The 22,706-nt window shown below is 46.1% G+C and overlaps 2 protein-coding genes across 2 annotated transcripts in view; one reads left to right on the forward strand and one right to left on the reverse strand.

The window, feature by feature from the left end:
- Nucleotides 1–218: 218 nt before the first annotated feature.
- Nucleotides 219–7,228, reverse strand: nup50 (nucleoporin 50). Its single transcript, XM_076722010.1, has 8 exons — nucleotides 7,058–7,228; nucleotides 5,800–5,878; nucleotides 5,612–5,695; nucleotides 5,311–5,515; nucleotides 3,202–3,858; nucleotides 2,066–2,150; nucleotides 1,856–1,974; nucleotides 219–1,040 (listed from the first exon to the last, which is right to left on the reverse strand). The coding sequence occupies exons 2-8, from the start codon at nucleotides 5,866–5,868 to the stop codon at nucleotides 841–843; spliced, it is 1,419 nt and encodes a 472-aa protein (XP_076578125.1). The 5' UTR covers nucleotides 5,869–5,878; nucleotides 7,058–7,228; the 3' UTR covers nucleotides 219–840.
- A 13,774-nt stretch (nucleotides 7,229–21,002) lies between these two features.
- The window catches only part of phf21b (PHD finger protein 21B), a 68,807-nt gene continuing 67,103 nt past the window's right edge, over nucleotides 21,003–22,706 (forward strand). Inside the window, exons 1-2 of the mRNA XM_076722619.1 lie at nucleotides 21,003–21,373; nucleotides 22,066–22,125. Of these exons, the coding sequence (XP_076578734.1) occupies nucleotides 21,320–21,373; nucleotides 22,066–22,125 (114 nt within the window). The 5' untranslated portion in view covers nucleotides 21,003–21,319. The remainder of the gene's footprint in view (nucleotides 21,374–22,065; nucleotides 22,126–22,706) is intronic.

A 22,706-nucleotide genomic window follows, 5' to 3' on the forward strand; every position in this document is an offset into this window, starting at 1 on the left:
TGAGGAGAACGTGAACCTGTCAATCGCGTTTGTTTTCCCTCCTCTGAACTGACCAATCAGCTCCTACTTTCAGTCTCAGTCATGTCTCCGGCCCTGACCTTTGACCTGTCACAGTCTACAGCCTGAAACCTTTGAGTGAGGCTGGTTTCTACAGGACATTCTGAGGTGAACCTTTAACTCTGCAGTAAGAGAAACACAGAACATGAAGACGCAGCAGGCGAGGTGCTTTGTTTCCTTTTATTCCCCAATTGAAGTCTTAACAAATGTTGTCAGACGATGACAGCGCGCCTCTTCTCCGAGGCTGAACCCAAGGCCACACAAAGGACACTTAAAACCACAGAGTCCATGTTTACAGAAAGAAAGACACGCGGTCTGCTTCACACCGCTTCAGACGCTCTTCAGGGGGAACGTTCACACCTGGGCGAGGGTCCGAGTCCCGCACACACAATAAATAGACTCCGGAGCAGAAACGCTCGTCCTCCGCGCGCCGCGACTGCAGGGGCTTCGTTTGGAAAGCAGAGCGATCGGAGAGGATTCGCACTTTCAGTCACTCGACGACCAAATTAAAACAGTAAATCAAACACTGACACTGATGAAACATCGTTCAGCTTCTAATAAAAACAGCAGCAGCAGCGTCGAGCCGGAGGAATGTAGCCGGGCGAGGAGCGACGACGACGACGTGATTCAGAATCAACAAACATTTCACAGTATGACGACCAATCGTGTGACAGACTGAGGGAGACGTGATTCGATTAAGAACAGGTGTGTTCAGGTGAGTGTGTGTGTGGAGAAACCCGGCGCCGTGACATCACCGGGCGCAGTCCGCTCAAAGCCCCGCCCTCAGCCCTTCCTCTCCTCCAGCGTCTTGTGGAGCTCGTCGGCGTCCTCGGCGGTCTTGACCCGGATCAGCAGGGGGACGGGGCCGCCGGGGTTCTTGTCGTCCACGGGCGGGTTGGGGACGCAGACCACCATCACGTTGTTCTTCCCGACCCGAGAGCACGGCATGGACGGCTGCACGGCGATGTTCAGGAGGATGTTTCCTGTGGAGGGGGAGAGATGGCGCTCGTCAATCAGGCTGATCAACAACACTTCATCAGCTGAGCAAGGTCAGTTTCACTTCAGGTGCAGCTTCGCTCAGTCACAGCTAACCTTCATCTTCATCTTCATCAACTGATCTGCTGACTTTCTCGGCTCATCACTTCATTGATTGACTCACAGAATGTCTTCAAACTGATCATCAGGACGGACCAGCTGATCGTCTCCTCAGCGCTTCACGTGTGACTCAGGTGAGACAGGAAGTTCAGTTTGAGTGACAGCCTCTAAACCTGACCTCCTCAGCACTTCCTGTCACTTCAGCTTCTTCTTCTAGTTTATTTTTTTCATCAGCTGCCAAACAATGTTTGAAGAGTCTCAAACATTTCAACAGCTTTAAACCATAAAAACACCAACAATCATTTCACTGAGCTGTCTGAGAAACAGGAAGCAGCAGGCGGCCAGCAGGTGGCGCCGTGCGACCACAGCTCAGCAGCCTCCTTCAGTCTGAGCTGAGGAAACATGAAAACAGAGCTGCTCCCTCTTTGCTGTCTGGATTTTTCTCGATGATTCATGAGCTTCAGGTACAGAAGAAGAAGAAGGTTTCTCTTCTTCTCTGTTTCTCTGCTCGTTACAAATCCAAATTTAACACCATAATTAAAATCTAAAATATATTCAGTGTTGTTTTTGTTAAGCTCAGCTGCTGTCGCTGCATCTGGAGTCAGAACATGTTTTCATCAGGCCTCCTCCTCCTCCTCCTCCTCCTCCTCCTCCTCAGCTCAGCTGGTCTGTAATATGAAAGAAGCCTCTGAAGTGTTTTTACCCAGGTTGGTGTCGGCGCGAATGATCATCTGAGTCTTGCCCTCCTCCATCTGTTTGAGGTGCAGCGTTCCGACTCCTTTCTCCTTGAACTCCGAGTCCTTCTTGTAGAACAGTTTACACCTGAGACACAGATAGAAACACTCAGATTCACCTGTTCAATAAAACAGATCACAGATCAGCTCGAGCTCCGGCTTCAGCTCCACAGACGTACTTCTTGGAGTAGAAGGCGTCGTCCTCTTTCACCTCCTTCACCTCCGGTTTAGGCGGCTCCTCCGACTCCTCGTCTCCGTTCTCGTCTACAGGAAGAAAAACAACGTTTTATTCACGTTTTAACAGGAAACGAGACAATCAGACTGTCAGGAGTCACGTGACCAGATGATTGGTGGATGGACAGAAATCAGATCAGGTGATTTAACAAAGACGAGTGACACTTCATTAATGAACGATTAAACCAAACCAGAGACTTTAAGCACAGTGATGACATCACTTCCTGTGTCTGTGGTTCACACCGACGGTAAACTGAATATCTTTGTCGGCGATCAATCCCTCCTGACTGATTATTGATCAGCCATCAGTGACTGGATTGAACCAAAAGCGTCCCAGAGCTTCATACTGAACCAGCGTCCATTCAAAAAACATCACAATTAAACTGCGAGTCAGTTCATCTGGAGAATGTGCATCTACAGCAGCTGATCGACAAATTGATCTGCAGCACTTTGGATTATTGAAGCGTTATATAGCAGCTATATCTATATATATGACAACGCCAAAAGTCCGTCAGTGTGGATGTCTCCTGGTTTTCTTCTACGGCAGAAAACTGACAGTTCAACTTTTCCTGGTATTTCACAGAAAATAATCTGCAGGTTAAATTACAATGAAAATAATAGTCCTTTTCAGTCTTTTTGAGGAAACTTTCCTGATCAGATCCCTGGATCCTCTCAGCAGACTCCAATCACAGATCTGAGATCAGTTCACTAGCCAACAGGAAATGAATCAGCAGCTAATCTGGAAACAGATCTGTTGTTTCAAATGCTTAAAAACAGCTTTCAGCCTCTCAAAGCTCAGAAACTGTTTTCTGTGAGCTGAACGATGGCTTCCATTAGCAGCCAGTTCTGGTCTGGATTAACGAAGCAGTGAAACCATCCGAGCTCAAAGTGACGTCGTTAAACTCTTCACTTCGACTCGTCGATGATCACGTTCACTCTTCTTCTGATCTGACTGGATTCGTCACTGAGGTTCACTGATGAAGAGGTCGTTTTAGATCTTTTTGCCTCGTGTGACTCAGACTGAGGACGACGTGAACATGGATCTGAAATAACGCCTCTAGGACGGCGTGATGCTCTGTACCTGCGGGCCGGGCGTCCTCGGTCTTCGTCCCGCTGAAGGACAGTGGGGCGGCAGATCCAGGAGCTCCAAACAGGGAGGTCTGGCTGGAGGAGGCGCTAGAGGAGAAGGAGAAGCTGGGGGGAGTCGTCTTGGACCCCAAGGAGCCGAGGACCGAGCTGTCCACTTTCTTGCCGAAGTTAAACGTGATGCCGACGGGAGCGGCGGCGGCGGAGCTTTTGCCCGAGTCTTCTGTGGGATTTTTGCCAAAGGAGAACAAAGTGGCGGCCGGAGCCGCCGAGACGCTCCTGCTGCCGGAGGAGGAAGACGAGGCAGGAGGAGGAGGAAGGCCGGCCGTGGCCGGCAGCAGCCCTCCCTGCTTCTTCTCCTCGGAGCCCCCGTCGGCAGACCCGGCTCCGTACTGGCGCTCGATGCTGGCCAGGTGCCGCTCGTAATCCCTGAAGATGGGGTTGAGGTCGCACAGCGGGTTGTCGTTCACGTGCTTGGTGATCCAGTCCCGCACGGAGCAGTTGAGAGCGGTGAGCTGCCGGCTGTACTCCTTGTTGCCCACACCACCGCTGCTGCAGGAGCTCTGAGCCGGGCTCGGGGAGGAGCCGTTGGTCTGCTTGGCGGTGATGTCAGCGGTGGGCTTGGCGGAGGTGGGGCCGTTAAACGTCAGACCTGAGACAGCGAGGGAGGAAAGGTTAGTGTGACGGCAGCCGGATGAGGCTCAGAGGAGCAGAGAGGAGGAGCGCGGGAGCCCCTCCTCCTGCCCTGCAGCGACACCGAATGAAAGAGCAGCAGACAAACACAGCCCCCCCCCCCCCCCCCCCCCCAAATTCAGCTCCATTACACTCCAACAGCAGAGCAGGAGCCGCACAAAGGAGCAGCTTTTCAACTCCATTACACGCCAACAGTCCACCGAGCGCCGAGGAGGAGGCGAAGACGGAGCTGCTCTGCTGCAAGCGCTCGTCTTTAAGAGCAGCAACACGCTGACGGAGGAGACGCAGCACCAATCAGATGCCACATGACAAAACGACAGCGGTGCTGCTCCCACAGTCCCGTCTGAAGATGACTGAGACGACGCTTCAGTCCAACTCGATCTAATGTCCAGTGCAGACGGACGCAGTGAGGCCTCAATGAGGGAGGGGGCAACAGCGCCTCCGTTTACATCACCAGCTGAATGTCAAGCTCGAGTTTATCTCTTCATCCTTAAAAAACGACACTCATTTTGTCAAACTGGAAACAAAAACTACAGATAAATCTTTGCTCCATCAAAACATTTTCTATTAGAAACTCTAAAACAGTGTCCGGAGGCTTCGTCTACACCTGAACGCAGCACGCTTTATCTTACATCATTAATTAGGACTCATAAGTTTTTAGATTTCAGTCACCTCCACTGTAAAACGCAGCAGGAAACACAGATGTACTGCAGGTTTTTCACTGCATTGATCAGTCTGAGCCTCCTGCTGCTCGTCGGTTCATCTGCATCCTGTTCTGACAGCAGATTCTCTGAGCGTCACCTCCAAAAACAGACTTCACTAAATAACCAGAGAGGAGAAAACACCCATCACTGTTACTCTACAACCAGCAGCACCTACGACAGCTGGATCCAGCGGATCCACCAGATCCCCACAGACAGATCAAACCAAAGCGCTCCAGAAACAACCACACGAGGCGACGACGCCTCAAAGCTGAGGAGAAACCTTCTCCTCCATCTCTCAATGTTTCATCTCAGCATCATGAACGAGTCACACTTCAGCCGTCGACGGGCTGATCTGAGCACAGTCTGTCTGTCTGTCTGTGGCTGTCCTGTCTGTCTGTCTGTCTGTCTGTGTGTCTGTGGCTGTCCTGTCTGTCTGTCTGTCTGTCTGTCTGTCTGTCTGTCTGTCTGTGGCTGTCCTGTCTGTCTGTCTGTCTGTCTGTCTGTGGCTGTCCTGTCTGTCTGTCTGTCTGTCTGTCTGTCTGTCTGTCCTGCCTGTGGCTGTCCTGTCTGTCTGTCTGTCTGTCTGTCTGTCCTGTCTGTCTGTCCCTGGTGACTAATAAACATGAAACGTCTAACAGGCAGGAACCCCTCCATCTCTGTTCATACTTAAAGTCAATCAAGCTGAAGGCCGACAGCTCAGCCCTCACCTGGTGTCACGGTGGACGTCGCAGCAGGAGATGAGAAACCTCCGAACGATGGACTGATGCTGTTCCCATTGGTCAGACCGCCGACACCTTTAAAGCCGCCTCCGTTCCCAAATCCAGAGAACGGTCCTGGAGAGGAGCCTCCGGTCGCTGCTGAGGCGCTCAGAGAAAAGCCTTTAAAACCTTTGAAGGCTCCGCTGCTCTCACCCTGAAACAACAAACACGAGCAAACACGTGAGGCTTCACGTCTCCTCGGGGATCATTCTCAGAGTCCGCATACAGACACGAAGATCTGTGGCGTTACCTCGGCTCCAGTATTTCTGCGCTTGGCCTTTTTAATCGCCCTGTTCTTCAACACATCTTCACTTGCAACTGAAAAGGTCCCGGCCTGATGGAGGACAGCGTGACCGGGTTAAAACATCACCATCACCCCAAATCTGACATACTGCACATCTTCAGTTTGTCTCATCGCTGTGTTCATCAGTCACTCACCTCCTCGCCCTCCTCCTCCTGATCCCAGTTCCTGTCCGTTAGCTCTTTATCCGCGATCCTCTTCGCCATCCCACCTGCTCTGTAACACAATGAGCAAAGGCACAGTTAGCAGGCCGCCATTTTATCTAAACCTTGTCGGCAACGAGGACCGGGTGACACTGGACCAGGTAAATTGAGTTGTGCTGTTAAATGTAATGTTATATTCAAGACTTGTCGAGTACTCTGACACTGTGGCATTACTACATTTATCTAAATAAGGGATCTGAATACGTCCTTGGCAGAGATATCCCACCAAAAGACGTTCGTTAACCCATCAGTCAAATGATAGAAATCTTTTTTTTTTTGGTCATTTTTTGACTTTAGACCGACTTTTTACAGCCTCTGAAATGGGAAAATATGCAGGTTTACTAGTCTTTGAGCTTGTTAACGTGAATACCTCTAAGTTCTGAATTGCTGGTAGTATAAAACAAGACATTTTAAAATGTCATCTGTGTCATGTCAAATCACAAACCAGTGAGGAGGGTTAGCCACAGCAAACAATAAAAATCCATAAATAATAAATAGCGATCAAATTTAATATAACATAGAGGTCTGTGAGACTGAACTAAAGATTTGGACCACACGATGCCTCCAGTCGACACTGAAACACTGCTCATCAATAACAGACTGATCGGTCATGGAGGTAATTAATATCTCATTAATGGAAAGGATGGTAACCTCCTGTCTGTGAACGCATCAGGTGACTTCAGTGTCGGTGTGTTGTCAGAGTATTCTGGAGGGCTAACATTGGTGTAAACATTAATCCGTCTCATTAAAACACCTTTTCAGCTCATTAACGTGATGAAGTTCAGATTTGTCCTCAGTCAAACCCTCAGACACAAAACTGTCGCGCGGAATTCCAGTTAGGTAACAGCTACCTAGCTTAACTTAGTTAGCGCTTCTTTCCGGGCTAACAGACATCAGTTCCTCTGCTCGAGGGATAACTCACGTTTCATCAAACAGTTCATCGGGCAAGAGAGCTAACTCTTAACTGTGCCGGCACTGCAAAAACTACTAATATGTTCATTCACGTAACTAGCATCCGTCCTCAGGCTGTTAGCCGGTAAGCTAATCGAAGGTTCGCGGCATTAACGCGAACCCGGCCGGGCCCACACGTTAGCAGCTAACAGCTAACGTCATGTTAAATACAACCTGAAAGCTAACATTAGCGCCTCATACACACAGCGTTTAATGTTATATGAACGTGAAGTTCACGTACCTTTACTGGAATGTTAATTCCAACCTCTATCTCTAAATGATTCTCAGACAGCTCCGCGTAACACAGACCGTTTCAGAGGTGTTCGCTCACCACCTTCCCATGTAAGACCGCTGTATTTTGAACAAGCCTCGCTCACGCCGCCATTTTACATAGCGGTATATCCGCATGGGCGCTCCACTTTTTTGCGCATGCGCGACAGACAGCGCTCCTCATCATGGGACCTGTAGTCCATAACATACATACATACATACATACATACATACATACATACATACATAAATACACATGTATATATCAATATAACACCCACACAGGTAGATAGATAGAGGGATCTATTCAACCGTGTAAAGCACTGACAAATGTAGTGACAGTTGATTGATTATTAACACTTATCAACAAAATATATAATCTAATGTATTATTATAGATTAACCTAAACAGCAGTATATGAAGTAATAGCTCCACCTTCACCAGCTCTAACATTCAGGTAATGCACATATTAATGTATTGATAATTACAATTCAATAATCTGATATTTGTCTAAAAGGTAGAATTTGATATTTTTCTAAAATGGGCTCTTCTGCAAAGTACTTTAATGTTTAATACTTGATGTATATTTTGATTGTCATACTTTTGTCCTTTAAAGTAACATTAGGTAGAGTATTACTACTTTTACATGAGTAAATGATCTGAGTACTTCTTCCTGTGATCAGTTGGCCTCTTAATGCATTTATTCTCAAAAACATGCTTTATTTACGCTCTGGACATGAAAACATAGACTTTGCAGTTATTCATTCAGCCAACAATAAAGTTATTTTGATATTGACGCTGACTAAAAAGGCTTATTTTAATTTAAGTTTATGATTTTAATGCGGTTTATTCCAAATGTGTTTTTAAATGTGATAGATTTGGGAGATGTGTTTGTTTTCAGGCGTCATGTTACACTTTAAAGATGCACAATTCCATCATAGTGCCACCAAACCAACATGTTAGACACAAGAACAAACTCTGTCGCCTTTGAAGTGTAACATGATGCCTGAACTCCAACTCGTCGCTCAGCCTCAGGAGCTTGGAAACACTAGAAATGAGCATTTGCTGCTGTGTGAGGGTGAGAATAACGTTCAGGATCTGAGCTGAGAGACGACAGTTATCAGTCACTCCACCTGCGTGAGGTAAATGAGCTCTGCTACACGAGTCCTGCTTTGATTTAACCTGCACAGCCTTTCCCTTCAGCTAAATGGTGATTCTGGGATTTGCCAGCCAATCCATTTCAGCTCTCGCTCCATCTTCGAGCAGAGCTGTGTGATTCAGAGCCGCAAAAAAACAGACAAATCAGGATGCATGCAGAGACTCGAGGGATCGGGGGTAAAATGGTGCAGAGCTGGGCAGCAGATGGCTCGTCTCCAAGCTTTCAGGATCCTGGTCGGCTTTGCCAAATAGGAACAGGTGCTGGAGAAAGTAGGAAGTGAGCTGTGGGCCCTAGCGGCAGCAGGAGACCCTTGACCAGCTGGCGAGGAGAAAATGGAAAGACTTGGCAGTAGAAAAAAGAGAAAACCTGTATAATGTAGAAGGAGCAGGCCAGCCAGCATGTGATGCAGAGAGAGGCAGGGGTTCTTGAACACATCACACGGGCTGATGGGAGCTTTCTTTAAAGGCCGCCGTCAAATGCAGCTTTTTATTTCCTGATAGTTGACTGTGTTTATGTTTAGTCCCCGAAGAAAGAAGCAACAATATCGACGTGCAGGAAGGAGTTCAGACCGAGCAGAGTTCATTCAGCACAAAGCACAAAAGAAGCTTGATGGCTTCTCCATAAACACCAGAAACAAGATTCCCAGTGTCCTTCAGAAAGTTCAAGGAAAACGTTTATTTGCTCTCTGGAGCCAGGACACGGTTAGCTTAGCTTAGCATAAGAAGAAGAAGAAGAAAGACTGGAAGACTGGAAGCAGAGGGAAACAGCTAGCCTGGTGCTGGTCCACACCTGTGACATGATCACCTGAGACCTGACTTTCATTCTGCAGGACTCTGCATCACTGTCCGTTAGAAATGTGTTTTTCGTTTCAAAATCCTCAGCTTCCTCAGCGTCTGCAGGTGGAAACTGCAGCGTTTACTGCAAACACACTGTGAGCAGTCATGGTTGATAACATCCCGTCACAGCACACGTTAACGCTGCCGTCAGACGTAGATCGTGAGCCAATGTGAACGTTAGAAACTGGGCTGGATTTTAAGGAGGATGTTCTGAAAACGTGACATCTGAATCTCACAGACAGAACAAAGATCCTCAAACCCACATCATCAGAGTGTTTGTTGTAGCTCTGCTGTGACGAGTCCTTCTTTTCCTGTTGTCCTTCACAGTGAACTGAATGTCTTCGCCGTCTGAGGACGTCACCTCGGCCTCTGGGTAAATGCTGCCTTCAGCTGTTGTTTAACCTTTTACAGCCTGACAGTGAACGGCTTAATTACCGTGTCTGTAAACCTGTGTGGAAATCTGAGTGGATCTCCCCAACAACAGATCTTTGTATGATTTGCAGGTTTTCTCTTCATCACGTCGAGTATTTGGACCATGGTCTTCAGAGGCTTCTGGTTTAATGGAGGCGCTCCTTCCTGCTGCGAACGCTGAATTACTCTGTGTTGATAAGATGGAGGGCCCCTCAGCTCTGTATGGGGCCCCTCTCAGCAGGGGTCCACCGAAGCCCGGAGCAGCCGGCGGGGCCGGGAGCGAGTCTGTCCGGACCCTTGGAGCTCAGCGGGGTCGAGACGTACGGGACCAAACTTCAGAGCCGTGAGCAGAATCAAAGCCGGCGTCTCCCTGGAGATGGCTGATGAGCTATTGATCAGCAGCCATGAAGGGATGTTGAACATCAACGATCGCTGCAAACGAGGTGAGACGAACACAGAGACAGAGACACACAGAGACAGGTAGAGACGAACACAGAGACAGACAGAGACACAGACTGAGACACACAGAGACAGACAGAGACACAGACTGAGACACACAGAGACAGACAGAGACAGACAGAGACACAGACTGAGACACACAGAGACACAGACTGAGACACACAGAGACAGACAGAGACACACAGAGACACAGACTGAGACACACAGAGACAGACAGAGACACAGACTGAGACACACAGAGACAGACAGAGACACACAGAGACACAGACTGAGACACACAGAGACACAGACTGAGACACACAGAGACAGACAGAGACAGACAGAGACACAGTCTGAGACACACAGAGACACACAGAGAGACTCTGGGACCCAATCAGAGCCCAGGGACGAGGACATCTGCACGGTGAGACACAGAGCTTTACTGCATCTACACGTTTACCCACTGACTCAACCCTTTTTATTCACTTATTCATGGAGCCATTAGTTTTTCTATTGGTCAATTTATTTATTAAGTATTCATATTTATTTATTTATTAATCCATTCATCTATTCATCGACCAAATCAATCACTTACTTTTACATGTTAGTTAATGGATTCATCCATTCATTCATTCTTCCATCAGTTAAGAGTTTATTATCTTCTGTTCGTCTTTGTCTCATCCATTCATCAGTCCATCCACCTTTCAATTCATTCTCTCATCCAGTTATCTGAGTTACTAAACAAACAGGAATGAGTGAAAGTTTCATGTGTTCATCTCTTGTTATCAGTTTGAATTCAGATGGTGTTTCTGCTGTTTGGTAAAATCTCTTCTTTTCTGAATGGACTTTGGTGCGTTTAGTGTTTGTTTATTGAATGAACCTGAGCCTCATCCTCTCATCCACATTCCTGCTTTTAATTCATTATTTTATTTGATTAAATCATTAACATCCTGCCATCACTTTATTTCAAGCATGCAATATTTCATACATCTCATCTCTAATTACCGTTCAACAGACAGATCTATGTGTCAATTAGTCCTTTGCAAATGAAGCTTTAATGAGGTTGAATTAATTGACTGGCTGTGTGGACAGCAATTAGTGCAGTGACAAATTAAAAGGAAGCAGAGCTGATGTTCTTAATGATCCAAAATGCTCTTTCTGTTTCAGAAAGGTGTTTAAAGATCTTCATCATCTTTCCCTCCTCTTCCTTTTCTGAGGAAAATTTAAAGTGGACTTCTGTCTGGGCTCTGAGGGAAACAACGCGGTGCCTTCTAGTGGCTGAGAGCGGTACTACAGGGAACGACAGAGGACATCCACCACACACCGTTTATTCATGTGTTCATATTCACATGAATTCTCATCCATCAGTTCAGCCTTTAAACCAAACGCTGATATTTCACTTGCTGAGATCATTTCCTTCCTGCTGTCACTGCTGCTGTGGGGGTCATGATAACAAAATCACAGTGTGTCTGTGTCAAACAGGGTTTACCGCGGGGGGGGTATCAGTCCCTCAGGGGTCGGAGGTCACGTTTGTGATTTGTCTCGTTCTTGAGCTTTTGTTTACCGCCTCAAACATTTTACCTTTCTTTTGTTTCTTTCACGGTGGATAAATCTGAACACATTCAACAGCTTCTCTTTTCTCTTCTTTTCAAAATGTTAAAGCTATAAAAGTTAGATTTTTTTGTCTCAGGCACCAGATTTTACCCATGAAAATGTCATTTTCAGTCAGATTCAGAGAGTCTTTGTTTGTTTATGAGAGAAAACTTATCCATGAACACATGATAACAGCTGGGATGCTGGGATACCCTGCAGCCTCCTGACCCTGGAGCGAGACCAATGAATGAATGAATGAATGAATGAATGAATGAGTGTTGTCTGGAGCCTGCAGTTGTTCGTCAGTGGTGTCATTCAGATTCAGATGCAGCAGCTATATGAAGGCTGGCTTTGATGTTTCTCTGCTGGATGCAGCGTTAACAGCACGCCGTCTGATGTTTTTGGGAGTTCTTCCTCCCCGCTGCTCCGGATCAGAGCTCATAACAGCCTGTGAAGCTGATCCTCCACCTGGGGAAATATCCATGTGATAAATGAATTCGCCCGTCAGACTCTTTAAAGCCGCCTGATTACAAACTGTCTGTTTGCTTTAATATGAAGTGGCTTGGCAAACACTAAAGGGAGTTCAGAACAATCAGACTGAGATGATTGAATTATGCTGATTAATAATTCATTCCTATTAAATCCTCAAACTCAGAACAAGTGAGTGGCTGTTGCCAAAGATCTGCGTCACCCCTGGAAGAAAAGCTTCTTCGTTTCAGTTTGAGGGAATTTAACGCTGCCAGCGAATCATTTTAATACCGCGAACAGTGTGTAACACCACAACAAACCTGCCTAATCTGACAGCGTAACGTAACGTAACGTAACGTAACGTAACAAAATGAAATGAAACGTAACAGAGGTCAGCGGAGGTCAAAGCCCTCCGTGGAGGTCGCAGTATGGGGACTTTGTTGGGCGTAACAAACATGGCCGACATGGTGCCAGTGAGGGCTGTGACTGCAGAAAAAAGGTGGAGGTTCATAAAGATGGAGGCGCCATCATGCTGTTGAGTTGGTTTGTTTGCTTTGACCTCATGTACCTGTGATAACTAGCTGTGTTAGCACACTACACACAAGAACCAGTTCATTCATTTTGTGCTTCGTAATTGGCTTTGAGCGGCATGGTGGCGCAGCAGGTAGTGCGCGTGCCTCACAGGGACCGGTTCAGGGTGTACCCCGCCTCTCGCCCATTGCTAGCTGGGATAGGCTCCAGCCCCCCGCAACCCCGAAAGGGATACGCGGTATAGAAGATGAATGAATGAATAATTGTTGTAATAATTGTTAGCAACCTGTAAATTAGCATAGGTTACATCAGTGCTAGCTGCTGAGCAGCATTGATTAGCTGACAGGTTAGATAGCTAATGTGGATCTTAGCTAAGCCTTGCTAACTGTTTACTGTGTAACCTTTAATTTGCATGGCTCTTTGGCCTTGCTAATGCTAGTTTCAGGCCTGTTAGCTGATGTTTGATTGCAAGTAGCTTAGTCATGCTAATACTCTGCTGGTTTGGATGTCTGATAGCTTGGATCTGCTGATGCTATGCTAACTTTATGGCCTGCTTCAGTGGGTGATGTTGGAGTAGCAGAGGCTGTTTATATTAGCTTCAGGCCTGTTAGCTTATTTCAGCCGGCTGGAACACTGATGCTAACTAAGCGACCTGTTATCTGATTTTGGATGACAAGTAGCTTAGTCTTGCTAAAGTGATGCTGACTTTATACTGAGCTGATGGTGGACTGATTTTAATAGCCTAGCCTGCTAGCATAGTTAGCTTTGTGACCGTTGCTGGGGTCTTATTGTGGGATGTATTTATGTTTTAGCTTACTTTGGGATGCTAGCCCTGTTAGCTGACATTCCAAAGCTAGCTGGCCAAGAAAGGGAATGAAATTGATTATTGATTAAATCTAGTTTTTATACATTTATGCTACATGTATGTGGCAGAAAGAACCCTCCAGATTCTCAAAAACTGCAGTTTGTCAGTCACTTCGTTGTCCTTGAACACTAATTTCTATCTTTAATGGAAATCCTGGTCTTCATTTCATGGTTTTCGTTGCTTCTTGCCATTAATTTAGAACCATTTTAAACCAGTTCCACTTGTTGTGTGTTGCTGAAGTGCTGCTGAATAGAACATTTCCCTGTCATGTTGGTAATAATGCAGAGATATTCAAACCTAATTGTTAAATGTTAGCTTGTGGGGCTCCTCAGACCCGTTCACGATCTGATAATTATTGCTTTGCAGCTTGTAGAAATCTAATCACATGCTGCTGGTGTTGGTTTTTTCTTCCAGGCTTGTTCAGCGGTGGCTGCCTGCTACGCTGCGTGTTTCTGACACACAGAAACACACTGAATCATTATTATGTCAGCACATTATCTCTGCATGACAATTTCAAGCTGAACAATACATTTTTCTCCCTTTCACAAAAGCAGAATAGGACCGCAGCCGCCTTATTTTTGTTCAAATACGCCTCGTTCAATAGCTGTCTCTTTGTGGCGGGCGCTGCAGAATTGCTCGGTTATGTGCTCGGCTGGTAGCCAGCATCGAGCCGAGACCACTCACAGGAAAAACTTGTGTTTTTTATCGGTCAGGAGAAAGAAGCTCTGACTGAGAGAACTGGGTCACAGCCTCAGCAGAGCAACAATCAACTCGGAGAGGACGGTGGTGTGTGGAGAGAGTCGACCGAAGCAGTGCAGTGGACAACACGTCCACACTGTGGACGAGCCACGGTCCTCACAGGCTTCTGTCCTCTGTCACATGGTTTTCACTGGTCCTGTCAGACTCCACTGCACAACATGTCGTTATCTTATACACACGCACACATCAAGACTTGAGACAGAAGAGTTTACAGGACGAGTAAACTCAGTCAGCTGTCAAAGTAAACGAAACGTACCAACACCTCTGTGACGTGTCTGCATGAATTTAAGGTGTTTCATACTGTAAACTCCCGCAGGCCATGTTTACAGACACATACATGACACAGTAATACAAACGATGCACCGTTACAGACACTGTAAAAGTACTACAGTATCAGCACCAAAATATACTTCAAGCACCAAAAGTGAAAGTATTCATTACTCCAGAGCTCAAGAGAACAATCACAAGTTCAGACTGTGCACATACGCCTGTCTGTATGCACACCTGAACACCTGACCATGACTCGTGTGTGTGTGTGTGTGTGTGTGTGTGTGTGTGTGTGTGTGTGTGTGTGTAGTTCCAGCAGGTCTGAGCTTCTGTACGTGGAGGAATGCTGCGTTTTCTCTGCTCTGATCTCAGCTGCCAGCTCTCTGACTGCATTGGCTGACATTTATGTCAACCTCTCATAAGCCCAAAGACACAGTCCTTACAAATGTCAGTGTATCTCTTCATCAGCGGTGAAGGATCTGTTCTTGGCTCGCGCTCCGTCTGCACGCTGCCACGCTGTTTGCCAGCCATCCATTTGGAAGCCCAAATAAAAACGTCAGAGCTGCACTTCAGTGATGGAGTGTCTCTGCTGATATTAGGCCACATTTAAGCGTCAACCCCGCCGCCGCCGTTCGTCCCGCACACATTCAGATTAATGCTACAGAACACAGCAACACACAGCGTGAGGCAGATCCTACATGAAGCGCTGTGGTGAAACCATGAGAAGGTTGATGGCTGAGTTTGAAGATTAGCACGCTGGCTTTCCTCCTCCTCTTCATTTGTCTGTATGTGCTTTTCTACCTGCTCTTAATTATACTGCAGTGAAGATATTCAGGACAAATAATGAAAAAGCTTCTAATCTCTAACCCTCCAGCTTATCGCCGCTCACTGAGAGCTGCTCGTCAATAAGCACGATGCGACTCCGTCTTCCAGCCTCTCGGCTGCTTCAACACAAGCTGGAAGAAATCTTTCAGGAAACTCATTTCCTCAATGAAGAGGAGCAAGAAACACACTTTAGAAAGTGCTCCAAAACTGGATGAAGACCATGTGCTGTGACCAAAAGCTCCAGAAGAGTCAGTGAAGACAGCTGGAGACCAGATTACTTCATCAAGTCAGAGACCAAGTCATGAAGCCAAGATACTTTATTGTTTCTGTTTGTTTGAGCAGCAGCTGATGGTACATTTACTCATGTACTCAACTACTTTCATCCTCCACTGCACTACTTCAGTTACTAGTTACTTTGAAGATTTTGCACACTTAGAACGAGCATGTAGTAAATTATTATTCAGTAAATTAAATCATCAGCAGTACGAAAAATAGCTCTGTAGCAGCAGATACTGCTGTACTTTTACTGCATGAAGCTGACTATACTACTGAATTTTTACTGCTGGTACTTTAGCTAGACGAAGCTGAGAATACTGCTGTACTTTTACTCATTCAGAATTTTACTCATATTATTTTGAATGAAGAACTTTGACTTGTAATGGAGTATTTTTACCTTTTACCTGCACTGGTGCTTGTACTTAAATGAAGTGTGTGAGTACTCCCTCCACCTCTGTCTTGACATGGTCTCACCTCACAGAGCTGACGGTCATCAGTATTCATGTGTTCACCTCAGAGCTGTTGCATGAATGTGTGATGAAGCAGAGATCAGGAGACATGTTTGTTTCTGCTAGCAGCTCAGATCATGAACTCACCGGTTTTCATATCCAAAGAAACGTGATTTCAGCAGACAGGAGGAGACACATCGACGTGAAAGTCGAAGTGATTAAATGCTCGGGTGGAGTGGAACTCTTACTTTCAATGGAGTATTTTCACAGTGTGGTATTTGTACTTTTACTGCAGTAAAAGATCTGAGTACTTCTTCCAGCGCTGATTAAACAGAACTGGCCTGTTTCTCCATTTGCCTGTGCTGCATTCAGGGGCGTCAGTGATTCTGAGACTTCTGTTTCAGGCAGCTTGTGGCAGACTGGCGCCGCCCCCTCAAACCACCAAAATAAAAGTCCTGTCACTCAGTTTCTGCAGCCGGTCGAGCAGCCTGCTGCACGCTATCTGTTTTCCAAATATTCCTCATTAAACATTTCCTGTGAGTGACGACCCCGGCTGGTCCAGGACCGGCCAGGCCTCTCTGGGTTTTGCCAGGATCGACAGATGGCCGGTCCAGGCCTGGCCCGAGGTAGACTATAAGATAAAACTAACGTCCAGCTGACTTCAAATCTGTTGGAGTTCCTGTGTTCCTCTGACTGCACGTCCACTGAAGGTAATTGAAAACTGATCTCAGTCTGTTGAAAGGTGACACAGCTTTATTGATGCCTCTGTGACGGTCGATGAACACATGAATGCATCACCAATAAGAATCCAGTAATATGACATGTCAATTATCCTGAAAATGACCCTTAAGTGCAATGAGTACTTTTACTTTCAGTACTTTTTAAGTATAATAAGTTGTATCATTTAACAATAAGTAACTGTCCTTTTGTCCCCAGTGTTGACGTGAAGGACACCATCGACAAAAGTAAGTGGACACAAGGAAAGACTGAAACAGAAGAGTGGAGGCTGTTACAGCAGCGCATTAATCAGCAGCAGCAGCAGCAACAACAACAACAACGATAAACTGTATTTGTGCAGCACCTTTCATACAGAATGCAGCACGTGAGCGCTTCATATCACATACAAGACAGGTACGTCCAGGTGTCCACAGACCTGTGGAGAGGCATGGGGGTTGTAAACTAAAACAGCTTTAGTGACAGAGGACTAATGTTGGCACAAACAAACAAACAAACAAAAATGTATCTTTGGTTCTTGTTGGCAAATAAAATTATATTATTCCAACATAAACAATTAATTTTATTCCTGGTTCTGTGGAAAAGACTTTCAGGATCAGGATCAGAATCAGGATCAGAATCAGGATCAGGATCAAAAACAGAATCAGAATCAGAATCAGGATCAGAATCAGGATCAGGATCAGAATCAGGATCAGAATCAGCTTTATTGGCCGTGTGTGTGTGCACATCCAAGGGATCTGAGTCCAGTTTAAACCCTGCGCTCCACTGAGACAGAAAAAGGACAAACAAAAGACAAAAGGAAAGCAAACAAAAAACTGAACAATAAGTTAAATGGTGCAAAAATATACAGTAAATAACAAACAGTATATAAAATTGAGATCATTTAGCTGTTCAGGTGTCAGTGTGGTGAAAACAGGTAATAAACCTGATATTAAAACACGTTTCCAGAAATACTGGGAACACGCACGCAGGCGGTGGGACATCAGGGGGACCTGGACTGACCTCAGTCTGTCTCTGATTGTGGAGACATTCAGCCAGAACAGAAAGAAGACTCACACGAAGGACAGCAGCAGCTCCAGTAAACCTGAAGTCTGCGTCCATTCACAGCGAGCGGAGCCGAGCAGGCGGAGCAGCTTGGCCTGGAAGCCTCCACAGAGAAGACTTGAAGAGTTTCACCGCTGAGCCGTGAAATGAAAAGTAGCAGCTGATGAAGCAGCAGCGCTGGCCGGGTGGGGGAGGGGGTGAGCGGGCGGGGGGAGGGGGGAGGGAGGCGGAGGGACTACTTTCTGTCAGCGCTGCGAGCTGACTACAAACTACAACTTCACTGCTGCTTTCTGTGGACTGCGGGCCTGTGTTAGTGGAGCCGGCCTGGGGGGTTCTCCTCGGGTCGAAGTGTGTATTAATGAACGCAGAGGAGCGGAGCTCCCGGATGGAGGAGCACCGACATGAACAAACGGCTCCACAGCAGCGTCGAATGAACAGTCATGTCCGTTCGAGTCCCTCGAGCGGCTGCCTCTGTCCGTGGTGCTGCTCTGGGTTGTGGCCGTCATCAAGCCGCCTGCTCGGCTCGTTAAAACATCCAGAAACACACATAGAACCTCTGCTTACGTTCATTTTGACATCCTTCAGTTCGACAACTGGGCTGCAGTCATTCTCTGCCGAGTTAACAATAAAGTCAAACACTAACTGCCATCTCTGCTCTTCATCAACTCTCAGATCACATACTCACGCGTACACCCCCCTCCCTTCCGCCAATTGGTTCCCTGTCCTGTCCCTCCGCGCTCGCAACTCCTGATTGGCTCGCGCTTGACGCCCCATCTCGTCCCTCGCGTACTGAACCAGCAACTTGGACCAATAGCGGCTCGGCTTGTGTCCAAAGGGCGGGAGGAGGAGGAGGAGGAGCAGGAGGAGGCGGTGGGGGTCAGGCTGACAGAAATGGGGGAAAGGAGGCTGGATTTCTGAGAACAAACTGCCACATTTGGCCTCTTTGTGTTTGAAGAGGCAAAAACTGCAACTGGGCAGATTTGGTTGGAGGCTTCATCCGTATCGACACGCTTTGCTCCCTCTGATCTCCCGCACTCTCCCTGCCGCTCTCACTTAGCTGTGCTGTGGCTGTGGATGCTGCTGCTGCCATGTTTGCTCTTCTTGTTAACGCTGGAGTCCAGAGCAGATGAACGGTGCTCGGTGTGTGACCGCAGCCTTTCCACGACGTTCACAAGTAAACCGCTTCTGAAAGCACTGCAAGAAGAATCTGAACTTAGATCAGGAGTTTGTAACCTTAATGCAAATGAATAGATGGATAAACTGCAGCTCATCATCATCATCATCATCATCATCATCATCATCAAAAACAAATAAATATATCAGAAGGAAAAGGCATTTTGTAGTATTTTATACATTTTATGATTAAAGCCAATGAGTGATAAAATGAATCAAAAGTTAAATGATCCTTTGTTAAAGCAGCCAAATTATTTCAGATTTAGTTAAATAAATAAGGTAAATGAACCTTTAGAATGCACAGAAAAAATGATTGATCATATTGATGATCACAGTTTAAGGTTTGAAAAGTTGAAATTGGGCTCCAGATAAAAGTCAAAAAGATTCTGAGCTTTTAAAATGATGTTCATAATATAATTTCAACGTCTCTGCTTGAACAGACATTATAAGATAAGATAATATAAGACATTATTGATCCCACAGCGGGAAATTAAGTCGTTACAGCCAGCAAGGATTACAGAAAGCAAACACAGTGGCACAGAAGGGTCAAGATAAAATGTATACAGGGTGTGGAACAGAAAATCAACTTTGTTTATGTACATCATGTACAGATGATAAAAATACTACAGATGATCAAAATACTACTGCCCATAAAAGTACTGTTGCCAATATAAGGAGTGACAGTGGTCTCTTATGGGGCCTAAACAGCAGGATTTGAGATCCAGGGTTTTTCTTTGGCCGGTCAAAGATTACTTTGAGAAAAGCATAAATCCGGATTTCCCCCGAGAACCAAATAAATCGGTCTGACAACATGTAATGAATACAGGGTGGAGGACGAGTTCAGGGTTTGGTGATGGCAGAAGAAGCTCGACTCGTACAACATTCAGCCGTCAGCAGCTGCAGTGAAGACATCCTTTAGGAAAATGTATTCAGACTTAATTGGGCCTATTTTAACGACTAGAGGCAGATTCTCACCCACACGTCAGTCACGTGTGGAAGGAAAAATGGGATTTTGGGGATGATGTGCTGACTGTGATATGACCTCAGACGTGTGTGCTGCTGTATTTATCTAATCTGATACAGGAAAATATAAAACATGGAGATTTATATCTCGTTCAATGAGGAGAACAAGCTACTTTAAGCTGCCAGCTTATTGATTTTAAATAAAATTCAGCCATAACGTCGACACACGAGGTGATTCTTTGCTGTTTTTGACCTCTGGAGAGCTGCCTTACACACAACGCTCAAAGCCTTTTTATTCGAATTTTAGTTTTCTGTCTTTAGGCAGAGCCTCCACCTTAAGTTCAGGGCTCAGACGAGCATCAGTCTCCTCTTACATCAGCATGTTGGTAACCTCACTGAGTACTCATGATGGCCTTTTTGTGTTATTATGAAAATCAGTAATATTTAGTAGCATAAGATAGAAATACACGCTCTTATAATACATTGGTCATTCATTACGAACTCATGCAGTTAAACATCATTCAGTCTGACACAAATTTATTTTAAATTCTACGTGAGACCCCAAAGTTTCCAGAAATTCAAAATATGTCAGACTGGATTTCTCTGAATATATCAAAACTGCCCTTAAATCCAGTATTTGAATAAGGCATTTTGTTACTTTGGAAAATGGTCAGTCTAAAGTACTGTGCCTGTCAGTTTTCAGCATGTGTAAAATTAATGCAGTTTTGTGATGAAAATGCATTTTTAATTTCGTTTTGTATGATTATTGTAACCATGACTGTTATGGTTATTATACCAGTTTTAATGGTGGTTAGTATTGTTTTTAGCTCCTTCTACCATAAAAACATGAAAAATAAAGAGTAAGTCTATTTTGATGGATGCTTTCTTTTCTATAACTCCACCATCTTCGTGTAGTTTAACTACAGACTAGAAAACAGGAGTTTTAATCTTAAATACTCTTCACTGTGCTCAAGCAGTTGTGGCTCCCTCGGCTCACTGCGCATGCGCGGTCTGTGGGGGGGCTCTGCTCGCTCTGCTCCATCCGGGAACTTCAGAATTACCATTGACAGCCGAAGCGCAACTTTTCCCCAGGCAAAGTGAAATCAAGCCGCGGACTCGGACAACATATAGTCCCCGTTTTTCAACTTAAAATTATCGAAAGAAAAGCCAACCCGCCTCCTCGTTGGACCCCTCGACGTTCGGACGTAATCTGGAGAGGACCCGTCCGGGGCCTGAGCTCTTTCCGCCGGGTTTGGAGCACTTTTGAAGACGGGCGGAAAGTGGGTGATGAGTCCTAGCCTGTAAAAGAAGCGAGAACTTGCTTTGCAGCCTGAGTAGTTCTTCTTTCAATTGTTATTGTCGCTTTAAAAAATCTTTAATTCACTTAAACTTCGTCTCGGCCGCGTCGAAAGTGGGAGAAAAGTGCTTTTCTGGTCGGAACATGGAACTACAAGGCCTGCAAGAGGCGTTGAAAGTAGAAATCCAATGTCATCAGGTAAATGAAACATCGTGTTATTCTACCCTTATTGGTGTTATGAGCAAGTGAGAGCAGGAGGGGAGAATGTGAAGGGATGAGAGGTGAACACTCCGAGGGGAGAACTATGCGACACGTCGCGGATAATGTCTGCTGGCGACGCGGCGTCCACTTCCAAGTCTGATTAAGTGCACTTTTCACAGTACTTTGGCTAATTGTCGTGGCTCTTTTCTCCGAGCAACATGAATTTGGAGTGATAATGCGGCGCTGCTGTGTGGCGATCAGGACGCGACCTGAATATTTATGAGGTGCAAGAAACTGAGTCCGTGGCGATCATCGCCGCTTTGTTCCTCCCTGACAGACTAACTTGAGACACTTTTGTAATTCCCATTTCACTCCTCCATCGTTCACAAACTAGTTGCACAGATGAAGCAGGACCCACAGGTAAACGTTATATTTTCCCGAAGGCTCCTCAGCTCCTCGATCCGGGCAGGCGGATCGGGGAGTGTGCGAGAAACTTTATCAGCATAAATCTCTTCTTGTCCTCGGTGAACATCAGCAGATCACCGGTTAGCAAACCTGCCGTTTATTGTGGCCGCCTGAGCTGCCCTCATCGTGACTTTGCTGAAAAAACCCGTCATGTGTGCTGTGAAGTTTCATTGTTGTGTCCAAAAATGCTCATGTACACTGACAATGTTCTTGTTCGGTTGTAGGATGGAGAGCTTAAGAGACAGCTGCACGACAGGAGACTCACAGCCCTGAGCGATAAACAAGTAAGCTCCAACATGTTTGCTGTGTGAGGCGTTCAGGACCGTTTCTGTGCCCGCAGAGGAAGCTTTCCTCCCGGTACAACTCGCCATAACAACACCGTGGATGCGAAAGTGGACTGTGAAAACCCTTTTCATTGTGTTCTGGCGGGCGGCACGGCTAGCCTAACCGCCGGGCTTCATTCCGGCTCTGGTCTCGGCTCTCAAAGTTGTGTAATGTTGAAAAATTTTAGCGTCCATTTTGAGTAGGTCGACATGTTTCTGTGGAGTAACGGTGGAGGCTAATAAAGGAGCAGCTTAGCTAACTATCCGGCTCACACTTTGGGAAACACCATTGTTCAAGTTTTGTCGGTTAAAGTGACCGTTAACGTCGTTCTGGGGTCGCTTTTTAACGTCTTTCACGCCGTTAAACACCCCGGTTTTGTTACTTTATACTTAGTCTGGTGGTATTATTTCTTGTCGGTCACATGACCACAGCGGTGCATTTGATTCGCTCACGGTTACGCTTTCACTTTTCTACTACCTTCATGGCAAACGGAGCAAACGGTGTCCTATATTAACTTTGAGGCAGGTGGATTTGAAGCTTC

This window comes from Chaetodon auriga, chromosome 22, assembly GCF_051107435.1.
Source record: "Chaetodon auriga isolate fChaAug3 chromosome 22, fChaAug3.hap1, whole genome shotgun sequence".
In the NCBI taxonomy this organism is placed as follows: Eukaryota; Metazoa; Chordata; class Actinopteri; order Chaetodontiformes; family Chaetodontidae; genus Chaetodon; species Chaetodon auriga.

What these genes read in the sequence shown, in the direction of transcription:
- nup50 (XM_076722010.1), bottom strand. Translation starts at nt 5,868, where the DNA reads ATGGCGAAGAGGATCGCGGATAAAGAGCTAACGGACAGGAACTGGGAT. An exon ending in GACGTCCACCGTGACACCAG is followed by an intron (nt 3,859 to 5,310) that starts GTGAGGGCTGAG and finishes TCGCTGTCTCAG; the next exon opens with GTCTGACGTTTAACGGCCCC. An exon ending in GACGCCTTCTACTCCAAGAA is followed by an intron (nt 1,975 to 2,065) that starts GTACGTCTGTGG and finishes TCTGTGTCTCAG; the next exon opens with GTGTAAACTGTTCTACAAGA.